A 20,357-nucleotide genomic window follows, 5' to 3' on the forward strand; every position below is an offset into this window, starting at 1 on the left:
CCTAGAGCTAAAAGAGTCAAATCCAGAACTGCTCCTTGGCTTTCCAAAGATACCATAACCCTTATGCATACCCGTGATAAATCATGGAAACTCCACCAAAAACATAAGATGTCTGATGAAGCAACTAGTTCACAAAAGCGCTCACAAGATATTAAAATTTGGTTTATTTTACTTTGCTGTCTAAGTCCATTTTATGATATTGTTGCTGTGTTTCAGTGTTGACCTTTTTCTTTGTACATAGCTATTTTTTATCCTACACCATTTATTGCGACGGAGAGTGTTTTTTTTTACTTTGAAATCGAGTAAAAAACAGATTGCCTCCAATCATAAATCCTATTACTCTAAGCTACAAAATAATCACAAATCCAACCCCAAGAAATTTTGGAGTATTATCACAGCCCTCCTTAGTCCCAGCAGAAAAGACAACCCTTGTCCCGACCCTAACGCTCCAGACCATACCATAACCTCCAATTGTAACTCCTTCTTCACTGACTTAATAGCCAAGCTAACTACATCTTTCCCTAAAAACTCATATGCTCCTTCTACATCTCTACCCTCCAACTCCTCTCCCCGTACCACCAGTACTACCCAACCCCTCCCTTTTCCCTCAAACCCATCCCTGTCAATACTATAAAAAACTTCTCAAAAATTAAAACCATGTTCTAATGCCCCCGACAACTTACCATCCAACTTTCTCAAGTTAGCTGCTGAGGGCATAGCTCTCCCCATCTGTATTCTAATCAACCACTCCATCCAAGAATCATATGTACCCCTCCTCTGGAAAAAAATCCTTCATCTTTCCTTTACGTAAAGGAGGCAAAACACTGACATTTCCAACTTCCACCCCATAGCCATTCTCTCCCCATTTCAAAAATATTTAAAAAAATGTATTTACCTACAACTCTTACCTTACGTTTTAGACAATCATCTCCTTACCCCAACACAACATGGTTTTAGACCCAGTCACAGTACCAACACTGCTCTTCTATCATTCCTCAACAATACCAAATGCTTCCGTGACTCAGAAAATGTAGTATCTTCCCTTTTCTTAGACTTGTCCCAAGGCTTTTGATACCATTTTCCACACCTTACTACTGTCTAAGCTCTCTCACCTTAATCTTTCATCCCCAAATATCAATTGGTTCTCTAGTTACCTCTCAAATAGGCAACAGGTTGTTAAATGGAACAACTGTAGCTCATCCTGCCTAGACACACTCACAGGCATCCCTCAAGGTTCTATACTGGGCCCTTTACTTTTCAATATCTTCATAAACGACTTCCATCTTTGCATCCCAAATGCTAAACTCATCCAAGACGCCAATCTAAGATCATATGCTCTGCTGAATCTCTCCTCACACTCTTACAAGTAATGCAGGTCATCTTCAACAGCACTGAGGTTTGGATGCTAAACAATCACCTAGCTCTCAATCCATCCAAAACCAAAATCATGATATTCACCCCATGTAAAAACACCAAAATAGACAAAAACTCCTTCTCTATAATAAGCCAAAATATGACTCCAATCGAAGTAGGCTCCCATACCAAGCTTCTAGGAGTTCATATCGTCAAACAACTAAAGTTTGACGTCCACCTTCAAACTAACATTAAAAAAACTCACCAGAAACTTGGTATGCTTTACCGCCACAATCGTTATCTAACCTCTTCAACCAAACTTACCTTCTCTACTACCTACCTCCTCCTCTTTCTCATGTATGGGGCACTCATCCTTACCAATCTTCAAGCCACCCTTAAAACTAAACTGGCATCCTGCTACAATAAAATCTCAAAGTTTGCTACAAGTGCTCAAATCTTCCTCTCACCACTGTGACTCCTTACACTCCTTAAACTGGATAGAGCTCCCCAACTATCTCTCCTTCATTCAACTCTCCACTGCCTTTAAACGCATCTTTAGTCCTTCTCAATGCCCATCTGTCTCTTCCACCCTTACCATGCAGCTTCTTGACAGATCCCTCAGGGCTAATAAACAGAGCCTACTGGGAGTGTATAAACCATTATGCAGTCCTGGCCAATTACTTTTATCTTTCTCCCTAGCACAGAAATGGAACTCACTTCCTCCCCATATTCAAAGTACCCAGAACCTCTCTACTTTTAAGAGCTTACTTCACTCATATCTCTCTTCTAAATGGGAATGCTCCTGCTCCCACCCCTCCTACTCTCTATGCTATACTTCCACTGCAGTCAAGTATGCCTTCTCAAACCTTTACCTTCCACTCAGACATCCTGCTCTCAAACCTTTACCTTCCACTCAGACATCCTGCTCTCAAACCTTTACCTTCCACTCAGACATCCTGCTCTCAAACCTTTACCTTCCACTCAGACATCCTGCTCTCAAACCTTTACCTTCCACTCAGACATCCTGCTCTCAAACCTTTACCTTCCACTCAGACATCCTGCTCTCAAACCTTTACCTTCCACTCAGACATCCTGTTCATCCTCCTCCCGACTCCTATAACTTCTACTCTCCCTCTTTTTGTTTTTTGTTTTGTCACGTTAAATATTACAGGTTATCTACCTCCCAGAAATCGTAATGCTTAATGCACCATAAACCTATACGTTTGGCATACTATACCGTTTTGTTATTTTTTATGTGTTTGTAATAACCTCTGCTGACTTTTATTTATGTAATACCCTGCATTAATATTGGTGCGATACATTGATGGTATTGTGAAATTGTTTGTAATAACTTCTGCTGACGTATTTATTTGTTACCATGTATTAATTTTGATCTGATTGTTACTTGTATTGTTTCTGCATGTATGTACATGGAGTTTTTTTTTCCCCAGGCCTCCATTGAAAAAGGACTCATACTGGTCCAATGGACTTTCCCAGTTAACAAACTGCAAATAAATAACTAAATGTTGACATTAGTGATGTCAACATCTGATCACTTTATATGTACGTGTATCAATATATATAATCCCCGGAGTATGCAAAGACTGTGTCAAAGTTTGGTGTTCTGACATAATAATAAACACACACACACAGTTGTGTATATGTGTTTATATCTATATATATCTATAAGGGTTTACTTCTAAATTATGAGCTTTCAAAAGCTGGAATTTCTTATGATTGAGACCATAAGGTTGAACTTGTGAAGGTTTGAACCATTTAAATGGCGATCACCTTACAGTACGGAATGGTATATTTGCCATTTTCCTCATTGTAGTGCAATCTTGGAGTTGGTATATTTAATTAGCAAAGGGGGTGTGGGGGTGTAGGGGGGGGGCTTGCCTCCCTGCAAAAACATAAAACAATAGTTTTTTTTTTTTTTTTATTTAAATTTCAAACATTTACAAGTTCAAGCTTATGGTCTTGACCATAAGAAATTCGAACTTGTAAAAGTTCTAAATTTAGACATAGACCCATATATGTGTGTGTGTGTGTGTGTGTGTGTGTGTGTGTGTGTGTGTGTGTGTGTGTGTGTGTGTGTGTGTGTGTATCTGTTTATATATATATATATATATATATATATATATATATATATATATATATAAAGGGTAAAAAAGACACACAGACATACCATTCAATAAAAAACACAAGGAAAACCCATGTAAGCTAGAGTTTTCACTGTGTGATACCTTAAATCGTCTGTAGTTGAGAGCCTTAAGATAAATGCAAATTACCCCTTGAGGGCATCAAGTGTTTCAGCTACATGGTTTCTGAATGTCTATGACTTTTTTTTACTTTTTATGTCTTTGTGGTTATGTTCAGGCCAATAGTGGGAGTTGGCTTTATTGTTCTATGAACATGGAAAAGAGGTGTAGGGAACAAAGCCCTCTACACAGACTGATGCATGGGGCTTGCCCTCTTGCAAAAATATTTTATTCTATATTTGTTGAGTAGAATGTTTTCAGTCAAATAAGTTTTCAGTCTGTTTTGTTCAGTTATTTGTGATTCAGTGTAATGAGCATTTGCTGAATTGTCACAGATCCATCTATCAAACTATTGATCTATCTATATATAGTTGGCTGATTGGTGCAGTAGCATAATGCCAAATTAAAAGGTCAACATTCTGTACTCAACTATGACCCCAGACTTGGAGGCTGAAATGATAAAGATTATAAGATTATAAGAAGGCTGTAGTTAGACTGCTCTTGGATTTTGGGAGAAAAATAAGGGTTCCTTTGCTACAGCAATGTCCCCTTTCGTAGTCCAGAGGTTTATTCCTTGTGTGCTACCTCATGCAATGTGCTGGGATGTGCATGTAGGCTGCATGCTTAAGTTAGATTGTAACATGATTAGACCTACCTGCCCAGTGCTACATGTTTAGATCTGAGGATTAGGACAATACAAAAATACTGACCTCCATTAATACTAGACATTAAGTTATTATGCTCTGTTCTTCATTATGATCCTCATAATGCGTAACAGATAAGACCCATCTCCCCTGGAATGAGAAAACCAGCAAGGGTAAATTGGAATGCTCTGGGAGGGGTGGAAAGTATTATCAAAAGGCTGGATAGTCTTGATACTTTATGACTTCAGATTTAAAAAAAAGCAAGAAAGAGGCATTTACAATATTGTGCCTTACAGCACTGTAATTTATTGACTACAAAATTAAAACAGAACATGACAGAGCAATAATCCCCTCTTCCACTTCTCATTTGGTGTCACCCATAGTTTTGCTACAAGATTAAGTGTAAATGAATCATGGTGTGACTTCAGCCTTGGTATGTTTCCCTCTAGAGTGGGAGAAACAGCATGCAAAGATGTTTTTTTTTCAAATCCAAAGCAATTACCTGCTGTGGTTTGTGTCTGTTGTACCTCTTGACATATATGTAGGATCACAGAATCATAAGAATTACAAGGCAAATAACACTCCTTGGCAATACCCCCCGTCATGATGTACCACCCATGAAGAGCAGTGCAGTCACACCTGGAAGGAATTTACAGATAAAGGGAATGTCATGTTTTAAAGTCACAACTCTATTCTTGAAACTGCAGAAACATTCAGTATTATTATAAATTGTGCGTATGCTCTCTGATAATATTCATGTCCATTTGTCAACTTTCTCTTTCAGATGGTTGTACTGGACAGACTGGACCACGAAGGCCTACATTGGCAGAGCTGGAATGAATGGCCAAAGTGCTTCAGCTATTGTTACTACTAAGATTGAATGGCCCAATGCACTGACCATCGACTACACCAACAATAAAATCTTCTGGGCAGATGCACACCTTGGTTATCTGGAGTAAGTATTATTTTATATGTACCCCACAACAATGCCTTGCTTGTGCAGTAACAGAAGTGTGGTTATGGAGAAAACATTTGAAATAACAAAATTAGTACAAATCAGAAGTCAAAATTTAATACGTTCTTCTAATCCAATCAAATATTTGTGGAGAAAGAAGTGTCCAGCTGCCAGCATTAAGTACATGTTTCACATTTGCGGTATTCCCTTTAACTACACAATAAGAAATGTAACCTGTATGTTATACATTTCTGTATTTTAAGGAGTACATGCACAAACCCAGTAGTTTTGTCCTTTTTGAATACCACAGATACATATAATTAAAAGAAAGATGTTTTAGTAGTTTTTCGTGAAGCCAAGCCATGATGTGACAGATGTAAGGAGTTTTGAAATGTAAATAGGCAGAAAAAAATGCACAAAAGCACTATCACGTTCTCTAGAAGTAGGATTGGTGTTCTGGAGAAGGAGGTATTCTAGACGTGTTATTGGTCTTCTGGAGAAAGAGGCCTTCTAGAAGTAGGATTGGTCTTCTGGAGAAGGAGGTATTCTCTTGTTCTACTTCAAATTTTACATGGACACAATTTCTGTTCTGTGCATTTGCATACATTTATTCACTGCATTATATGACATTTGTTTGATGGCAGGAGACTGTAAGTCTGTCTAGTCTACCCTTTCAAGAGCTTTAATAGTTTAGAACCCACTCCATCCTTACTATCTCTTGTACCCTTTTCTCCCCTGACCCATGTACTGTTGAAAGCCATTGTTGATTTTCTTTCCACTCCCTACACCATTATTCCATTCCAACGTTTTACATTTCTATGAAAATGTACTTCCAAAAATATAGGGAGTAGTTAATCCATACTATTTGCAGCCCATGTTTTGTTCTTCCCCCTAACATGAGCTTGTGTACCAGTATCATGTTCCCCCTGTACCTCCAGTTCAGTATGACCCATCCCATCTCCCTCACGTAATGTTGTGCACCAGTACCATGCCTCCCTCTGTGCTTCCTGCTCAGTATAACTTTTCCCATTTCCTTGACATGATATAGTACATCAGTATCTTGTCCCCCTTGTACTTTCTGTTCAGTATGACCCATCCCATCTCCATGACATGATGTGCACCAGCATCATGCCCTCCTCCATGCTTCCTGTTTAATAAGACCTTTCCCCGTTTCCTTGACACAATATAGTACATTAGTATCTTGTCCCCCCTGTCATCTCCTTGACATGATCCTGCACACCAATTCATTTCATATCCTCATTGTCTGTTCTTTTCTCAGGTGAGACAAACTCTAATTTCTCTAGTCTCTGGCCATATGTCATAGACCTGTTAATTCTTTCCTGCAGTCTGATATCTTTTCTTTTTTCGCCTACAGATCTGCATGCATAGTCAGTGTTTTCTTACCAGGGCCCTGAACAGTGGAACAGTTCTCTCATTGCTTCTGTAATCTATCCCGCCGAGGACAGACACCAGCACTCTGTTTACTGCCTGCACTGTCCTCTCACACTGTTCTTGGTTGTTCCTTTTCTGCTGCCACAAATTATACTGCCACCAGTCAATATCCCACACTAGGGTTGCTGTGGTGTAAGTGCACTATTTTGCATTTGTTCCAATGAACCTTCACTGCTGCCTCTCTGCCCACTTGTTCAGCCTTTATTAATATCTCCTTTGACAGTTTGCACATCTTTCATTGCTGAACCTGTCTTCTTGCCATCAGTGAACAGACTGATCCGGTTTCCTGTTCTTACACGAACATGCTGTAGAGTACTGGACCCACAGATGGCTGCTGTGGTACACCACTGGCCAGTTTCATAATTTCTGATTTATTCCTCTTACCACATCCCCCTCTGTTCTACCATTCAGCCATGTGACTGTCCACTCCATCAGTCTTTGTCCTATCTCTAGCCCCTTCAGTTTTCTTCAGTTTTCTTATCAGCTTATTCTGTTGCCATGAAGCAAAGCCTTACTGAGGTCCATGTAGACAGTGCATACTGGTACTTCCCTGTCCAGCTGTAATGTAACCCAGTTATAAAAATGGATCAGATTTGGCTAACAGGATTTTTTGACCATTAACCCATCCTGGAGATTGTTGTTATCTAGAAATGTTACCATTCATCCCTCACAATTTTGTCCATTTCTTTGCCTGTCACTGTTGTTAAGGTGGTTGGGTGATGAGTAGTCACTGGATCCACCCATCTCCCCCTTTACAAGGTCCCATAAATGCCATATTCTAGTCTTCTGGTACTTGCACTACCCAGTAATGTTTGAAGGTTCAGGGCATCTGCCAACATGCTGGCCAGATTTGTGGGGGCTCCTAGTGGTAGCGCATGTCGTCCTTGTGCATTATCTTCCCTTAAGGTCAGCCAATTCCCTCTCCATTCTGGTGTCTTTCCATGGTTCTGTCATTCATGCCTGACTTATTTCCAGCACATAACTTCTGTTTACTTTTTTTTAGTAAAAACTGAAGCAAAGCAGGCATTTTTGCCAGTTTTCTTCCATTCCTTCCATATTTGTTCATTCCGGTCAGTTATGTCCTTCACTTCCTCCGTCTTTTGCTGGGTATAGAAAATTTCTTGCTTCTCTTGTTGATCCCTTCCCTCCCTATCAACATTTCTTTTTGCTGTCCTTATCAACTTAGTTACCTTGCTCTAGTCTTTCTGTACTGTGCATCCTGCACCTCTGCACCCCTTCTTGTACTGTGCATCCTGCACCTCTGCACCCCTTCTTGTACTGTGCATCCTGCACCTCTGCACCCCTTCTTGTACTGTGCATCCTGCACCTCTGCACCCCTCCTTGTACTGTGCATCCTGCACCTCTGCACCCCTTCTTGTACTATTCATCTTACACATCTGCACCCCTTCTTGTACTATTCATCTTACACATCTGCACCCCTTCTTGTACTGTGCATCCTGCACCTCTGCACCCCTTCTTGTACTATTCATCTTACACATCTGCACCCCTTCTTGTACTGTGCATCCTGCACCTCTGCACCCCTCCTTGTACTATTCATCTTACACATCTGCACCCCTTCTTGTACTATTCATCTTACACCTCTGCACCCCTTCTTGTACTATTCATCTTACACATCTGCACCCCTTCTTGTACTATTCATCTTACACCTCTGCACCCCTTCTTGTACTATTCATCTTACACATCTGCACCCCTTCTTGTACTATTCATCTTACACCCCTTCTTGTACTATTCATCTTACACATCTGCACCCCTTCTTGTACTATTCATCTTACACATCTGCACCCCTTCTTGTACTGTGATTCCTGCACCTCACCACACCTTTTTCTACCATGCATCCTGTACTTCTGCACTCTTTCTTGTGCCATTCATCATATACCTCTCCATCCCTTCTTGTACTATTCATCCTGTACCTCTCCACCCCTTCTGGTACCACACAGACTACACCTCTCCACCCCTTCTTGTACCACACAGACTACACCTCTCCATCTCTTCTTGCACCATTCATCCTGCACCTCTGCACCCCTTCTTGTACTATTCATCTTACACATCTGCACCTCTTCTTGTACTGTGATTCCTGCACCTCACCACACCTTTTTCTACCATGCATCCTGTACTTCTGCACTCTTCTTGTGCCATTCATCCTATACCTCTCCATCCCTTCTTGTACCATTCATCCTGTACCTCTCCACCCCTTCTGGTACCATTCATCCTGTACCTCTCCATCCCTTCTGGTACCACACAGACTACACCTCTCCATCCCTTCTTGTACCACACAGATTACACCTCTCCATCTCTTCTTGTACCACACAGACTACACCTCTCCATCCCTTCTTGTACCATTCATCCTGTACCTCTCCATCCCTTCTTGTACCATTCATCCTGTACCACTCCATCCCTTCTGGTACCACACAGACTACACCTCTCCATCCCTTCTTGTACCACACAGACTACACCTCTCCATCCCTTCTTGTACCATCCATCCTATACCTCTCCATCCCTTCTGGTACCACACAGACTACACCTTTCCATCCCTTCTTGTATCATTCATCCTGTACCACTCCATCCCTTCTGGTACCACACAGACTACACCTCTCCATCCCTTCTTGTACCACACAGGCTACACCTCTCCATCCCTTGCTTTGCACCTCCTGTAGTCCCTCTATTTTGCTGTAAAAGCTTCATACATCTGTTCAGCCACATTTGCCTTTTTCTTGTTTTTGCCTCTTCATCACACTCTTACTCACTGCTTGGAGTACTCAATCTCTGACCCTTTACAGGAGCTCATTTACTCTCTCAGCTCGCTTTCACTCTCTTATCTCATCCTCGATCTTCTTCCCTATGCAAACACATGATCACTGTTGGCTAACTGTGCCTTAACCTGGGCATCCATTATATCCTCTGGACTGGATAGGACCACACTCAAAATTCTATCCTTTCCATTACAGTCCTTTCATATTCCAAAACCATAATCAGCTTTTGACTTCCTCTCCCTTGCAACCCGGACTTTCCCAAATTGATCCTGGCAGATTTCGATTCCACATGAATACTACACCATTTTCCTCCTTCCTCACTCCTTTACTCTCTTTTCCATTCACTCGTCCTCCTCTGTGGTTGTGGGAGGGGATGATGCACTAGATCAGCCCATCAACTCTCGCCCTTCCTTTATAGTAACATCCAGATTAAGTAGCCTTAACTTCTGATGCTGGATGCTCCTTTGCTGTGGTCTTGACCTTGTGAAAATTCTTCCTGTCTAACCTCACATCTAATGCATCCATCCTTTTTTTTCCCATTTTTGCACATGGGATCAGGATGTCACATCAACAGTGATAATCATCTAGAGCCAAAGTTCACACCACCTGGTGTCTCGCCCTGCTGTGTTTTTTCTTCCGTACCATATGCTCGCTCACACAAACACACACACACACACACACACACACACACACACACACACACACACACACACACACACACACACACACACACACACACACACACACGCACACACATACCTACAGTTCACCTACTGTATGTCTTTGAAAGGCAGGAAAAAACTGGAGCACTCATAGCAAACCCATACAAACATTGGGAGGATATACAGAATATACACAGAAGGCATCCCAGCTGAGGATTGAACTAGGGAACCTCTTGCTGTGAGGCGGCAACACTTGCTGCTGTACTACTATTTTCTAAAGTCTTCCTTTGTGTGTATTGTTACTCCACCCCCCATCTCTCCTTTCTTTGTCATTTCTGAACAGTCTGTACCTAGTTATCTCCATGCCTCACCCCCTCGTATCATTGCCCCGTGTTTCTATTATACCAGCAATGTCATTTCCCACTTTCTGCATCTCCTTTAGCTCCTGTTTATCACCTAACCACCTATCATTTCTTCTGCTTCTGTACTCTTTTTTTTCCCATTCCATCTTTGTTTTTTATTTATTTTATTTTTTTTGCCAAACGTAAAATAACATTAAACAGAAAGAATCAAAGTTACTTCACATACATAATTGACATTACAAACAGGGCCCAATTATATCCCATTGTAAAGCATTACCAAGCATAACAGAAACAAACAGTTCAGTTCCATAACAGCATGTAATCCCTCTCCTCCCTTTATAGATGCTTAGTTCTATCTAACTACATACACAAACAAGAACATACGCTTCACTATTTTAATACTAGACACTCAGAAAAAAGAAACTAGTCAACCACATTATAAAAACACCTGACCTTGCCCCAAACTTCTTTAACTCTGTTCTTATGTTCGTTATTTTCCTGGGTGGCAGTATGCCGATGGTATGGCCTAACGTTATTCTTTGTAACAATCCCATTAGGCCAATCAATCTTTCCTCTCCAATTGCTAGAAATAACACTTCTCAACCAACCCCCCTCCCAAACAAAGAATGATCTTCCATCTTTGTTTTAATATATGTTTGTGATTGCCCATAACTTAATCATCAACCTTTTTAAGTGCATCTTAAATTGATAATTTATTTTGATGTTGTCTTCTGCAAGTACAAAATTAATCTCCTGTAGATTCACTTTTAGTATCCTTTGTTTTTTTTTTCTTTCTTTTTTCTCTAAAAATCTCCTTTATTGTCAATAGTAACAGAGATAACTGTTAAACAAACAGATTTAAAAAGATTCCCAATATTAAGACAGTCTTAAATGAACAACTAGGCATTTTGCCAACTTAAATAATGAAGACATACCTCAGTTATATTTTCAGGCTTCCCACAAACATGCAAAGAATATTTATACATATTACCAATACAAAAGAATTTCCTAAATTAAAGGTAACAGTCCCAACAATGTAAAAAAAGAAAAATACTCAAGAGTTTGCCAAACACTTTGTTAAGGTCTCTATTTGTGTGCAAAGGCTTCATCTTATAGGCATAAACATGGAGTCCTTTCAGTTTTTAGGATGCAGTAATTTCCAGACATAAATATGAGTTCAGAAGTAATGGGAAACAATAATATTACCCAATGAATTTTATTCTTCGTTTTCATGGGTTTGTGACAAGATTAGGGCCTAGTGTTTTTCTGAAAGCTTGACTACTGTTTTCCTATGTTGAAGTTTATGTGTACCCGTGTGTTCACTGAGACCTTGTTTACAAGGATGAGAGTCACTTCTTTTCTTCTCAGTATATGTTAAGATTTATTATCCTTTCACTGTATGGCAGTTGTTTCATTCTCTATGATTGTTTCAGAAATCTTTGCTGGAATGGTTTAGTCACCTTTCTGTTTGTGCCTCCCTTTTCTGGATTTGTTTAATGTTTCAGTTTGTGCCTCCCTTTTCTGGATCTATTCAATCTTTCTGTTAGGGCCTCCTTTTACTGAATCTGTTCAATCTGTGTGCTTGGTTTGTGCCTCTTTTTTCTGGATCTGCTCAATCTTTCTATTTGTGCCTCCTTTTCTGGATCTGATCAAACTTTGTGCATCATGTTTCTGGATCTGCTCAGGCTTTATGTTTGTGCCTCCTTTTTCTGGATCTGCTTAGTCTTCACCTTTGTGCCTCTGTTTTCTGGATCTGCTCAGGCTTTATGTTTGTGCCTCCTTTTTCTGGATCTGTTCAATCTTTATGCTTGTGCCTTCTTTCATAGTTTCTCTGTCTGTTGCAACGCTTTATTCGTGATCTACTATTATTCCTAAATCTTTGTGCTCTTTCCTCTTATTATTTGTACATTTCCTACTTTGCATTGTTGTTGAAATCTAACCTTAACATATCTGAGCAGTTTTATGTTCCTGAATGTTTCATTTTTCAGTGACTATGTTATTTACTGCCTTTTAAAGTAACATTAGGTCCCTCACAGAGTTTATATACACTGCTATTTTATAGTATTTGTATGCTTAATGCGTAATCTTTCAGAGTAGAAATTTAGGTCCATGGTATACAGTCAGATGATTTCTGTTCCCAGAACTGAGCCCTATGTTACACCTATTCCTAAACTTCAGTTTTAATCCTTGTTTTAATTGTATGTTATCTTATTTTTATTTAGTTTTTATCCACTTTGTTAGATATAGGATTTTCCCATTGTCTCTTACTGTTTCTGTCAGCTTTTTATGATTCACGATATTGAAAGCCTTGCTGAGTTCAACATAGCTTGCATTTGTCTAATTCCTGCTTCTGCCTTTCAAACTGCTAGAATGATGGACCCATGCTCCTGGATATTCTTTAAACTATCATGTCAACCGTGCATGTAAGAGGGCAAAATGGCACTCTGCTCTATCATCAGATTTCATATTTTACTCATACTCTATAAAAACTTCTACATAGCTCCTCCGTGTGCCTCTTTTCTTACGTAGCTAGTTAAAATGAAGAGGGTCAGGTGTTCATTTATATACTCTATTACATACAAACATATAACATTACACTTTGAACCAGTATTAACTTTGATCTCTTTGGGTGTCCCATTAATCAGAAAAGTACAAAATACTTCATTATTTGCCCAGATATCTACTGCACTGACTGTTTTACCAAGCACAAACACACCATCAACATAAACTGTAGGGTCACAGTTTTCCAGTTGATCAACTTATCTACTGGAATGTTCTCTTGTAATAAAAGAATGGACCTGTTTTGATTTAAAAAAAACTTTGAAAATGATTCCACTTTTCACATCTGTGGCACTGCTGGCCAAAAGCTAAGCACTTTTCTCTTTTAGACTCATGATTTCCACCACAATTACGCCAGTTGACTATGAGGCTGGTTGAGGGCACATGCTTTGAATTTGCTGACTCACCCTTGTGCTTCACTGAGCATGTCCACTTTACAGAGCATGCCTTGGAATTTGCTAGAAAAGTTCTGGGTTTCATTGAAGCTCAGGCTGTGGTTGCTCCACCCTTTGGCCTGTATCTTTTAACCACATGCTGCATACTATCAACACCAGCTTTGGAAGGTGCTGGAAGCATGCATTTCTTATTTGTAAGCATGTTTCTGTGCTTTTCTGTAAGCTTGTATATTTGACAAATCTATATGGCCTTAGTCAAAGTTAAATCAGTGTCTCGAAGCAAAATCTTTCTCACTGCATCATCTTTATTACCATATACTAGCCTGTCTTTTATCAACTCATCCCTTAATTCACCAAAATCTGCACATTTTATCCTTATTCCTCAAGTCAGTTATATATGCTGCAAAAGTTTAACCAAGCTTTTGATCTCTTGTGTAAAATATATGCCTTTCCATTGTAACATTCATTTGGGGGTTATCCATGTCTTTAAATTTACGTTTTAAGCACTCTGGGTCTTCCCTTGTTTCAACCAGCACCACTATATGGTGGTTTTTCTCCTCTCCTGCATGCACAGCAGGTGCATACACAAATGAACTTTCCCTTTCAATTGCATCTGAACCAGCTAAAATAAGTAAAATAAATGCCTATGTACGTGTATCTTTGTCAGAAAATCCAGCCTGTATGAAAATATTGTACTCTTGCTCAAATGCTCTCCAATCTTCTGCAATATTCCTATCAAACACAAGAGGACTTGGTCTGCGAAATCCTTCTGCCATGCAAACAAATTATGCTTAAACACAATGCAAAATATGGCCCTTGTAGTTATGTACTAACATGCACACACACCAGGTACTTGTAACAGCATTCAAATGCACAATAAATTCTTCGAAATACTGTACTTTGAGAAATATTCTTTGAAATGGCTATATTGTGCAAAATAACTGCACTGTAATACTGCACAGACTTGCGAACACTTTGTACACTTCAGATATTTTGAATAGCTTTAGTTAATGTGAAAAAGTAGCACATAGCGACAAAATACAGTAATTTCCTTGTTTTATACATTTTATGCAATTCAGATATCATTTCAAACACTTTTGTAACTACTTTGAATATTTTTTTATCAATATGTGGCAGTTTTGGAGATTTTGTTTAATTAGAAATTCGTTTTGAGCATTCTGGGTGCTTCATTTTATATTTGTTCAGTAAAAAATCATTTAAGTGAGTTTTAGTACCTGGAACTAATTTCTGACCTGATTTGTGAGTTGTTTGAGCAGTAGGATGATCCATCCCTGTATATTCCTCCAACTTTAACCGTGTGCCTCATAGTCTTGACTTTGGATCCCATTCTGACACCATGTCACTCGTCTTATGTAGATAGTTAAGACAATGAGGCTTGGGTGTTCATTTATATACTTTATTACATACAAACACATCAGGATGGATAGCAGCAACATAAAATATAAACAAACTAACTAAATGAGTGTTACACATATATACATGCTTACACCTCTACAGCTTACTACAAAATGTCAGTCCTGCTTCCATGTGCTCAGTATTTATATAGACGTGCTAGCTCACTGGAAAGCTTCTTAAAGGTGCATACATACTGTGATCTACACCGCTTACTGCACATAATTAATGAATACTAGATATGGAGATTAGTAATCTCTGAAGTTTGCACTATAACATCTTCACATGATTTTGGTTTCGGTACGATGCTGAATTTTGTGAATTATATACTTTGTAAGTTCTGTTGAAGATGTTCTTCTTTACCCTTTTCTTTCAGCTTATCTAATGTAGTGAATAAACTCATAGCCAATTACTTTTACATTCTTGACTACTACTGTTACACTTAAATATGCGGACATTCACCACCTCCTTTAATTAATTTAGCATAAATGCAGTTCATATGCTGAGTGTGCACTTATCTGATATTTTTTCTGATGGTTTCTTTCTAGCTTTGCAAGTCTGTGTTTGTGATCCTGTCTCTGAACTGCTGCCTAGCTTCAGAGTTTGAATATGTATTCATAACTTCTGTTACTTTTAGTGATTCTGTAATGTGTTTTTTTTCTTTTCTAGCATTGCTATTTTCTCTCCCTCAAAACTCCTGGTAAATCTGTGAGGTGTAGTACTATATGTCTCTTACCTATCTCTATTCTTGCATAGTGTTCTTTGGTAATATCTCATAACACATTATTTTTCCACTGCAGTCCTTGCACTGTTAAAACATCTTCCTCCCTTTAAATCCTTCTTTACCATCAGTGTTTCACTTCTTGAGTTTATATTCTTTGCTACTATTATTTGTTAACTGCTCGCTTCTGAGTCAGACTGGGAGATTTTTAGATTATGGAATGGAGTCAGATTCCCACTGCTTCCAAACAAGACAAAGATAATCAATTCCAGGACTGCAGAATGAAGCTCAAAAGTAGCTTACAGTTTAAATATTTTGTTTAAAACTGCCAGATAGTTGTTTTATTAATTCAAATGTTTTAATGTTGATTCAAATATCTATTGCTATATATGATTCTAATTTAAAAAATAAAAGACTAGAAATACCACAAGTAGAATCATAGGTATAACTGAGATGTCTTTTTTATTCTACTATTACTTAAAAAGAGGACTCTGACTTCAGCTCTGTCCCCTAAATAAAATCCTGATGACCCAAGTTCATTTATCACATCAAGTATTGGAAGAGGGATGCGCTGGGCATGGGAGGATAGGAACATGCAACAGATGCTTGTTCACCATCTCTGGGGGTGGGGGAGGTACTGGTGGTCCAGTGGTTGTTTTTCTGCATTCAAGAGGAAACTTGCAGTCAAGAGCAAACAGACGCAGCTGGAGACATGGGCCTGGCTTAACAAGCAAGTGGTGGTAACTGTCATTATGAAGGCATTCTCCTCCACCATCAAGGTGAGGTTAGAGCCTATTAGTAAACTCTTATGGCTGTGTGAATGTTAGACTTTGCAATGCTCTCACTTTATGAGAAAGTAATAGTTTGCTTTATCATGGAGGGCAGATGGTCAGCAGGTGGGGTGCTGACAAAAAAGCATACAAAAAGTATCAGGTATCACCTCAGCTCTAACAAGGTTACTGAATTCCAAATCTTTTTTACATATATAATGTCAGAGGCCATAATAACACAAAACTAATGCATGAATAATAAGGTTGTAGTTCATGGAGTTCCGTGATTAGGCTGAAAAAATGGCTAATTACATCTTGTTTCAGCACTGATATAGCATGAGACTTGACCTTAATGACACTTAGTAGGGTGTTTAGGCACCCCTAGGCATTGTTAAGGTTGGGTCTGCATTAAAAGCAGACAGCCCTGACCAGTAAATAGCAGCAGCATGGCATAAAACCTTTCTTTCAACTCCCATTTCTGACTGCTGTCTACCAAACTATACACAGTATTTTAGTTATACCTGTTTCCCTTTGACAGGAAATACGTAAGGATGTCAACCACTTCTCCATTGCTTTATTGGCTTTCAAAGACAGCACAGAACATAACCTTTTTTATGTTGCTATCACTAATTTGTAGTACATAAAGCAGATTAATATCCATGCACTAGAAAGAATTATGAATGGATCTCTGATAGTAACTATATATATAATGTGATCTCGACATGTATGCCAAGATTCGTCCTTCAAGGTGAAATTCTTGGCATACATGTCTCGAACACTTAAGAAATGTATGATCTGTAACCCAATCACAATCCTCTATAGGTTCATAGGTGCATAGTTAAGTTCAAGGCTAGCTGCCCTTGTGGGCCATGTTAAGCATAGCCAGTTTCTCTTTTTGTCTTGAAAATAACTTATCCTATTTGGTTATAATTTGGCCTTACCCATCCCATGGATGATAATTATAACTTACCTTTAATGAGAATAACTGGGATCATACCATAGATAATTTGAGGGGACTCATTTAAGGGGTAAACCATTTATGAGCTGCCTCTGTCCATTAGTAGTATAGGGGCAGTCCTGAGGTAAAATTTCTGTTTTCCATCCATAGATCTAAATTTCACTTGAAACTAGATAGGGATGAACTTTGTTTTATGTGGATGGGAAGTCTGTTCCACAGCAGCAGTATCCTGTGTGAAATATACCTGTCCCTCCAAACCATTCTGTTGATGTTGCAGAAGAGCTTTAGAACCCTAGAGCAAGTATTTCTGATGCCATTTGACTTACTGATGTGCACTAAATCCATTGGTATTGGGTTGGAGGTTCCCTTGTATGCCAGAACAGTGTGTAGGATACAGAGAATGGTGATATGGCTTTGAGTCAGTTCATATAGGACATGTTGTTTAGGCCTTTTAGTGAGAGATCTCTGTGGATGTATCTTTTGTTGCATGTGTCTGGACAGATATGTACCAAAGTGGGTATTATATTCAATGAATGGCTTAATGAGCGCTGAGTATAGATCTAGACACAATACCTTTTTTTATAAGCTGTGCATTATAGAGAGACTTTCTTACAACAATAGACAAGTGTTAACAATGCTAAGTGGCTCAACAGGCAAGACACTTACCTTTGATGCTGGAAGATAAAAAGGCTGTGGCTTCTGTTCTCACAGAAACTGCTTGCATTCATTTATTGGTACAGATATTGTATTTTGTTTACAGAAATTCAAATAACAATAACAGAAAATATAAGAAAAATGTCCTGGTGTCCTGGCCACCTTTCTTCTAGTTAGTATGAACAGAATCTCAGGTCTCCCAGTCAACAAAATTAAAAAATATATATCTATAGCTACATCCATATCTATATTTATATCTATATCTATATCTATATCTGTATCTACATCTATATCTATATCTGTAGCTATATATGTGAGTGGCCAGTAGTCTGCCTTCCTATCTCAGGAGGAGGATGCCTGGAGGACACATTCCCTTGACACCCTCAAGTTGAGACATGGAGCTAGCATTCATTATCTCAGAAGGATTGACCAGATACTGGATTGTACACCAAACAATAATAAGTCCAATAATTCAGAACTACTATGTTTCTGCCCCCCACACTATTAGCCACCCTTAAGAAGGTGTTCTGTATACATGTGTACATTTTGCCAAAAAACAAATAAACAAACATCCAGTGTCTACTGAAACATCCACTGGTACTACAAGTTCCTTGCACCTCCACTCTCCCTGTTCTCCACCCATCCCATTCCCAACTGAATGGCTCCATACCTTTTACCATCACCACCTGTTCTGGCAATTCATTCCATTTGCCTACTACTCTCTCAATGAGAAAGTGTTTCCTTAACTTAATTTGTATTCTCTCTTCTTCACTTCAAGCTCATGTATTTTACCTGTCACATGTTTTCCATCTAACTCCTTACCTTGTAAGCCCAAATCATATGCCATATTCTTCTTTGATCTCCAAGAATTACAGATAAAGATGCTAAATCTGTTTTCAATTTTCTGCCTGTCTCGTGCCTTCCTATCACTAATTCTTTCCTGTCTATGAGCTTTGTGCTCATACTCAGGTAGGGTGTCCAGGTCTGAACATATTATTTCAGGTAAGGCCTTACTGATGCATGATACAAAGGCAGCATCACTTCCTTATCCCTCTTGCAGTGCTCACCAGCGCCCCCTGACTTCAGCTCTTACTGATGCATGATACAAAGGCAGCATTACTTCCTTATCCCTCTTGCAGTGCTCACCAGCGCCCCCTGACTTCAGCTCTTACTGATGCATGATACAAAGGCAGCATTACTTCCTTATCCCTCTTGCAGTGCTCACCAGCGCCCCCTGACTTCAGCTCCTACTGATGCATGATACAAAGGCAGCATCACTTCCTTATCCCTCTTGCAGTGCTCACCAGCGCCCCCTGACTTCAGCTCTTACTGATGCATGATACAAAGGCAGCATCACTTCCTTATCCCTCTTGCAGTGCTCACCAGCGCCCCCTGACTTCAGCTACTATTCTTTTCACAGCTCTAAGTGCTTCTATCCTTCCTTAAATATTGCTCCCAGCTTTTCTATCATCTACTTATCTGCAGCTCTACTTTTTTTCCACGTTTGTAACCCATCCTAAGATTGCATTCCATCAGGAACAGAGCTCCATTTATGAGGGCTGAACCTGAAATGTCGTTTTTCAGACAGAGATGCTAACCTAGCCAAATCCCCTTATTGTGCTATTTGCCTTATTCCATAAAACTCTTCACATTCTACTGCTACGCATGAAAAAGTTCATCCTGTTCTCCGTACCCTGTGTTATATCAACTTATACACTTGGCTCGAGATGATTGTCATTGTTGAAGTCATACCCTGACCCCATGTGCAAAATGGGAAAAGGGGGTCAAGGATGGAGGATGAATACACTTGTTGCATAATCTTGGTCTCCAGAATTGGCTTCTGAAGTTCACTACTAATTAGTTTTCTTTGTCCCAAGCCTCCCATCCTTCAGTACAGTTTGTACACCCCACCCCTACATGCTAAATATTCCTGTCAACCTCCTGTGTGGCATTAAAAGCTAAGATAATGTGTAACTAGACCACATACATTGCATTGCCACAGTCCGCTTGACTGAAGTTGATTTGAAAGGATTTCCTGAAAGTGAATCTATGCTGCTGTTTATTTTCCTCTAGAAAGGTGGTTAACCTGTTCTTTGGATACTCTCCATGATCTTGCCTTCCACAGATATCGAGCTGTTTGCACCACAGTTAGCCATTATACCCCACAGCATCCCATATGGCAAAAGATGACCATAACTTGCCTTTAATTTCTTGGGTCCATCCTTTTACCTTCAGGCCTGTTGAAGAACTTTTTTTGGTGGTTACACCATGGTGCCACTTATTTTTAACTATCATAGATGGTATACCATGTGGAACTGGTACCTTCTTTTCTTTTAGAGAGACCAATTCATTCTCGTTTTCACCATACTTTTTACCCTATATGTCTAAATTCCTACATTAAGCCATCTTCCTTCCTTTTAAAAAGAT

The 20,357-nt window shown here is 39.3% G+C and overlaps 1 protein-coding gene across 1 annotated transcript in view; it reads left to right on the forward strand.

Annotated features, from left to right (window-relative positions):
* Positions 1–20,357, forward strand: part of LOC122788060 (low-density lipoprotein receptor-related protein 2-like) — a 1,238,079-nt gene that overhangs the window by 792,295 nt on the left and 425,427 nt on the right. Inside the window, exon 53 of the mRNA XM_044054982.1 lies at positions 5,043–5,213. Within this exon, the coding sequence (XP_043910917.1) occupies positions 5,043–5,213 (171 nt within the window). The remainder of the gene's footprint in view (positions 1–5,042; positions 5,214–20,357) is intronic.

Source organism: Protopterus annectens, chromosome 13.part0 (genome assembly GCF_019279795.1).
Source record: "Protopterus annectens isolate FY-2018-M chromosome 13.part0, PAN1.0, whole genome shotgun sequence".
Taxonomy (NCBI): domain Eukaryota; kingdom Metazoa; phylum Chordata; order Ceratodontiformes; family Protopteridae; genus Protopterus; species Protopterus annectens.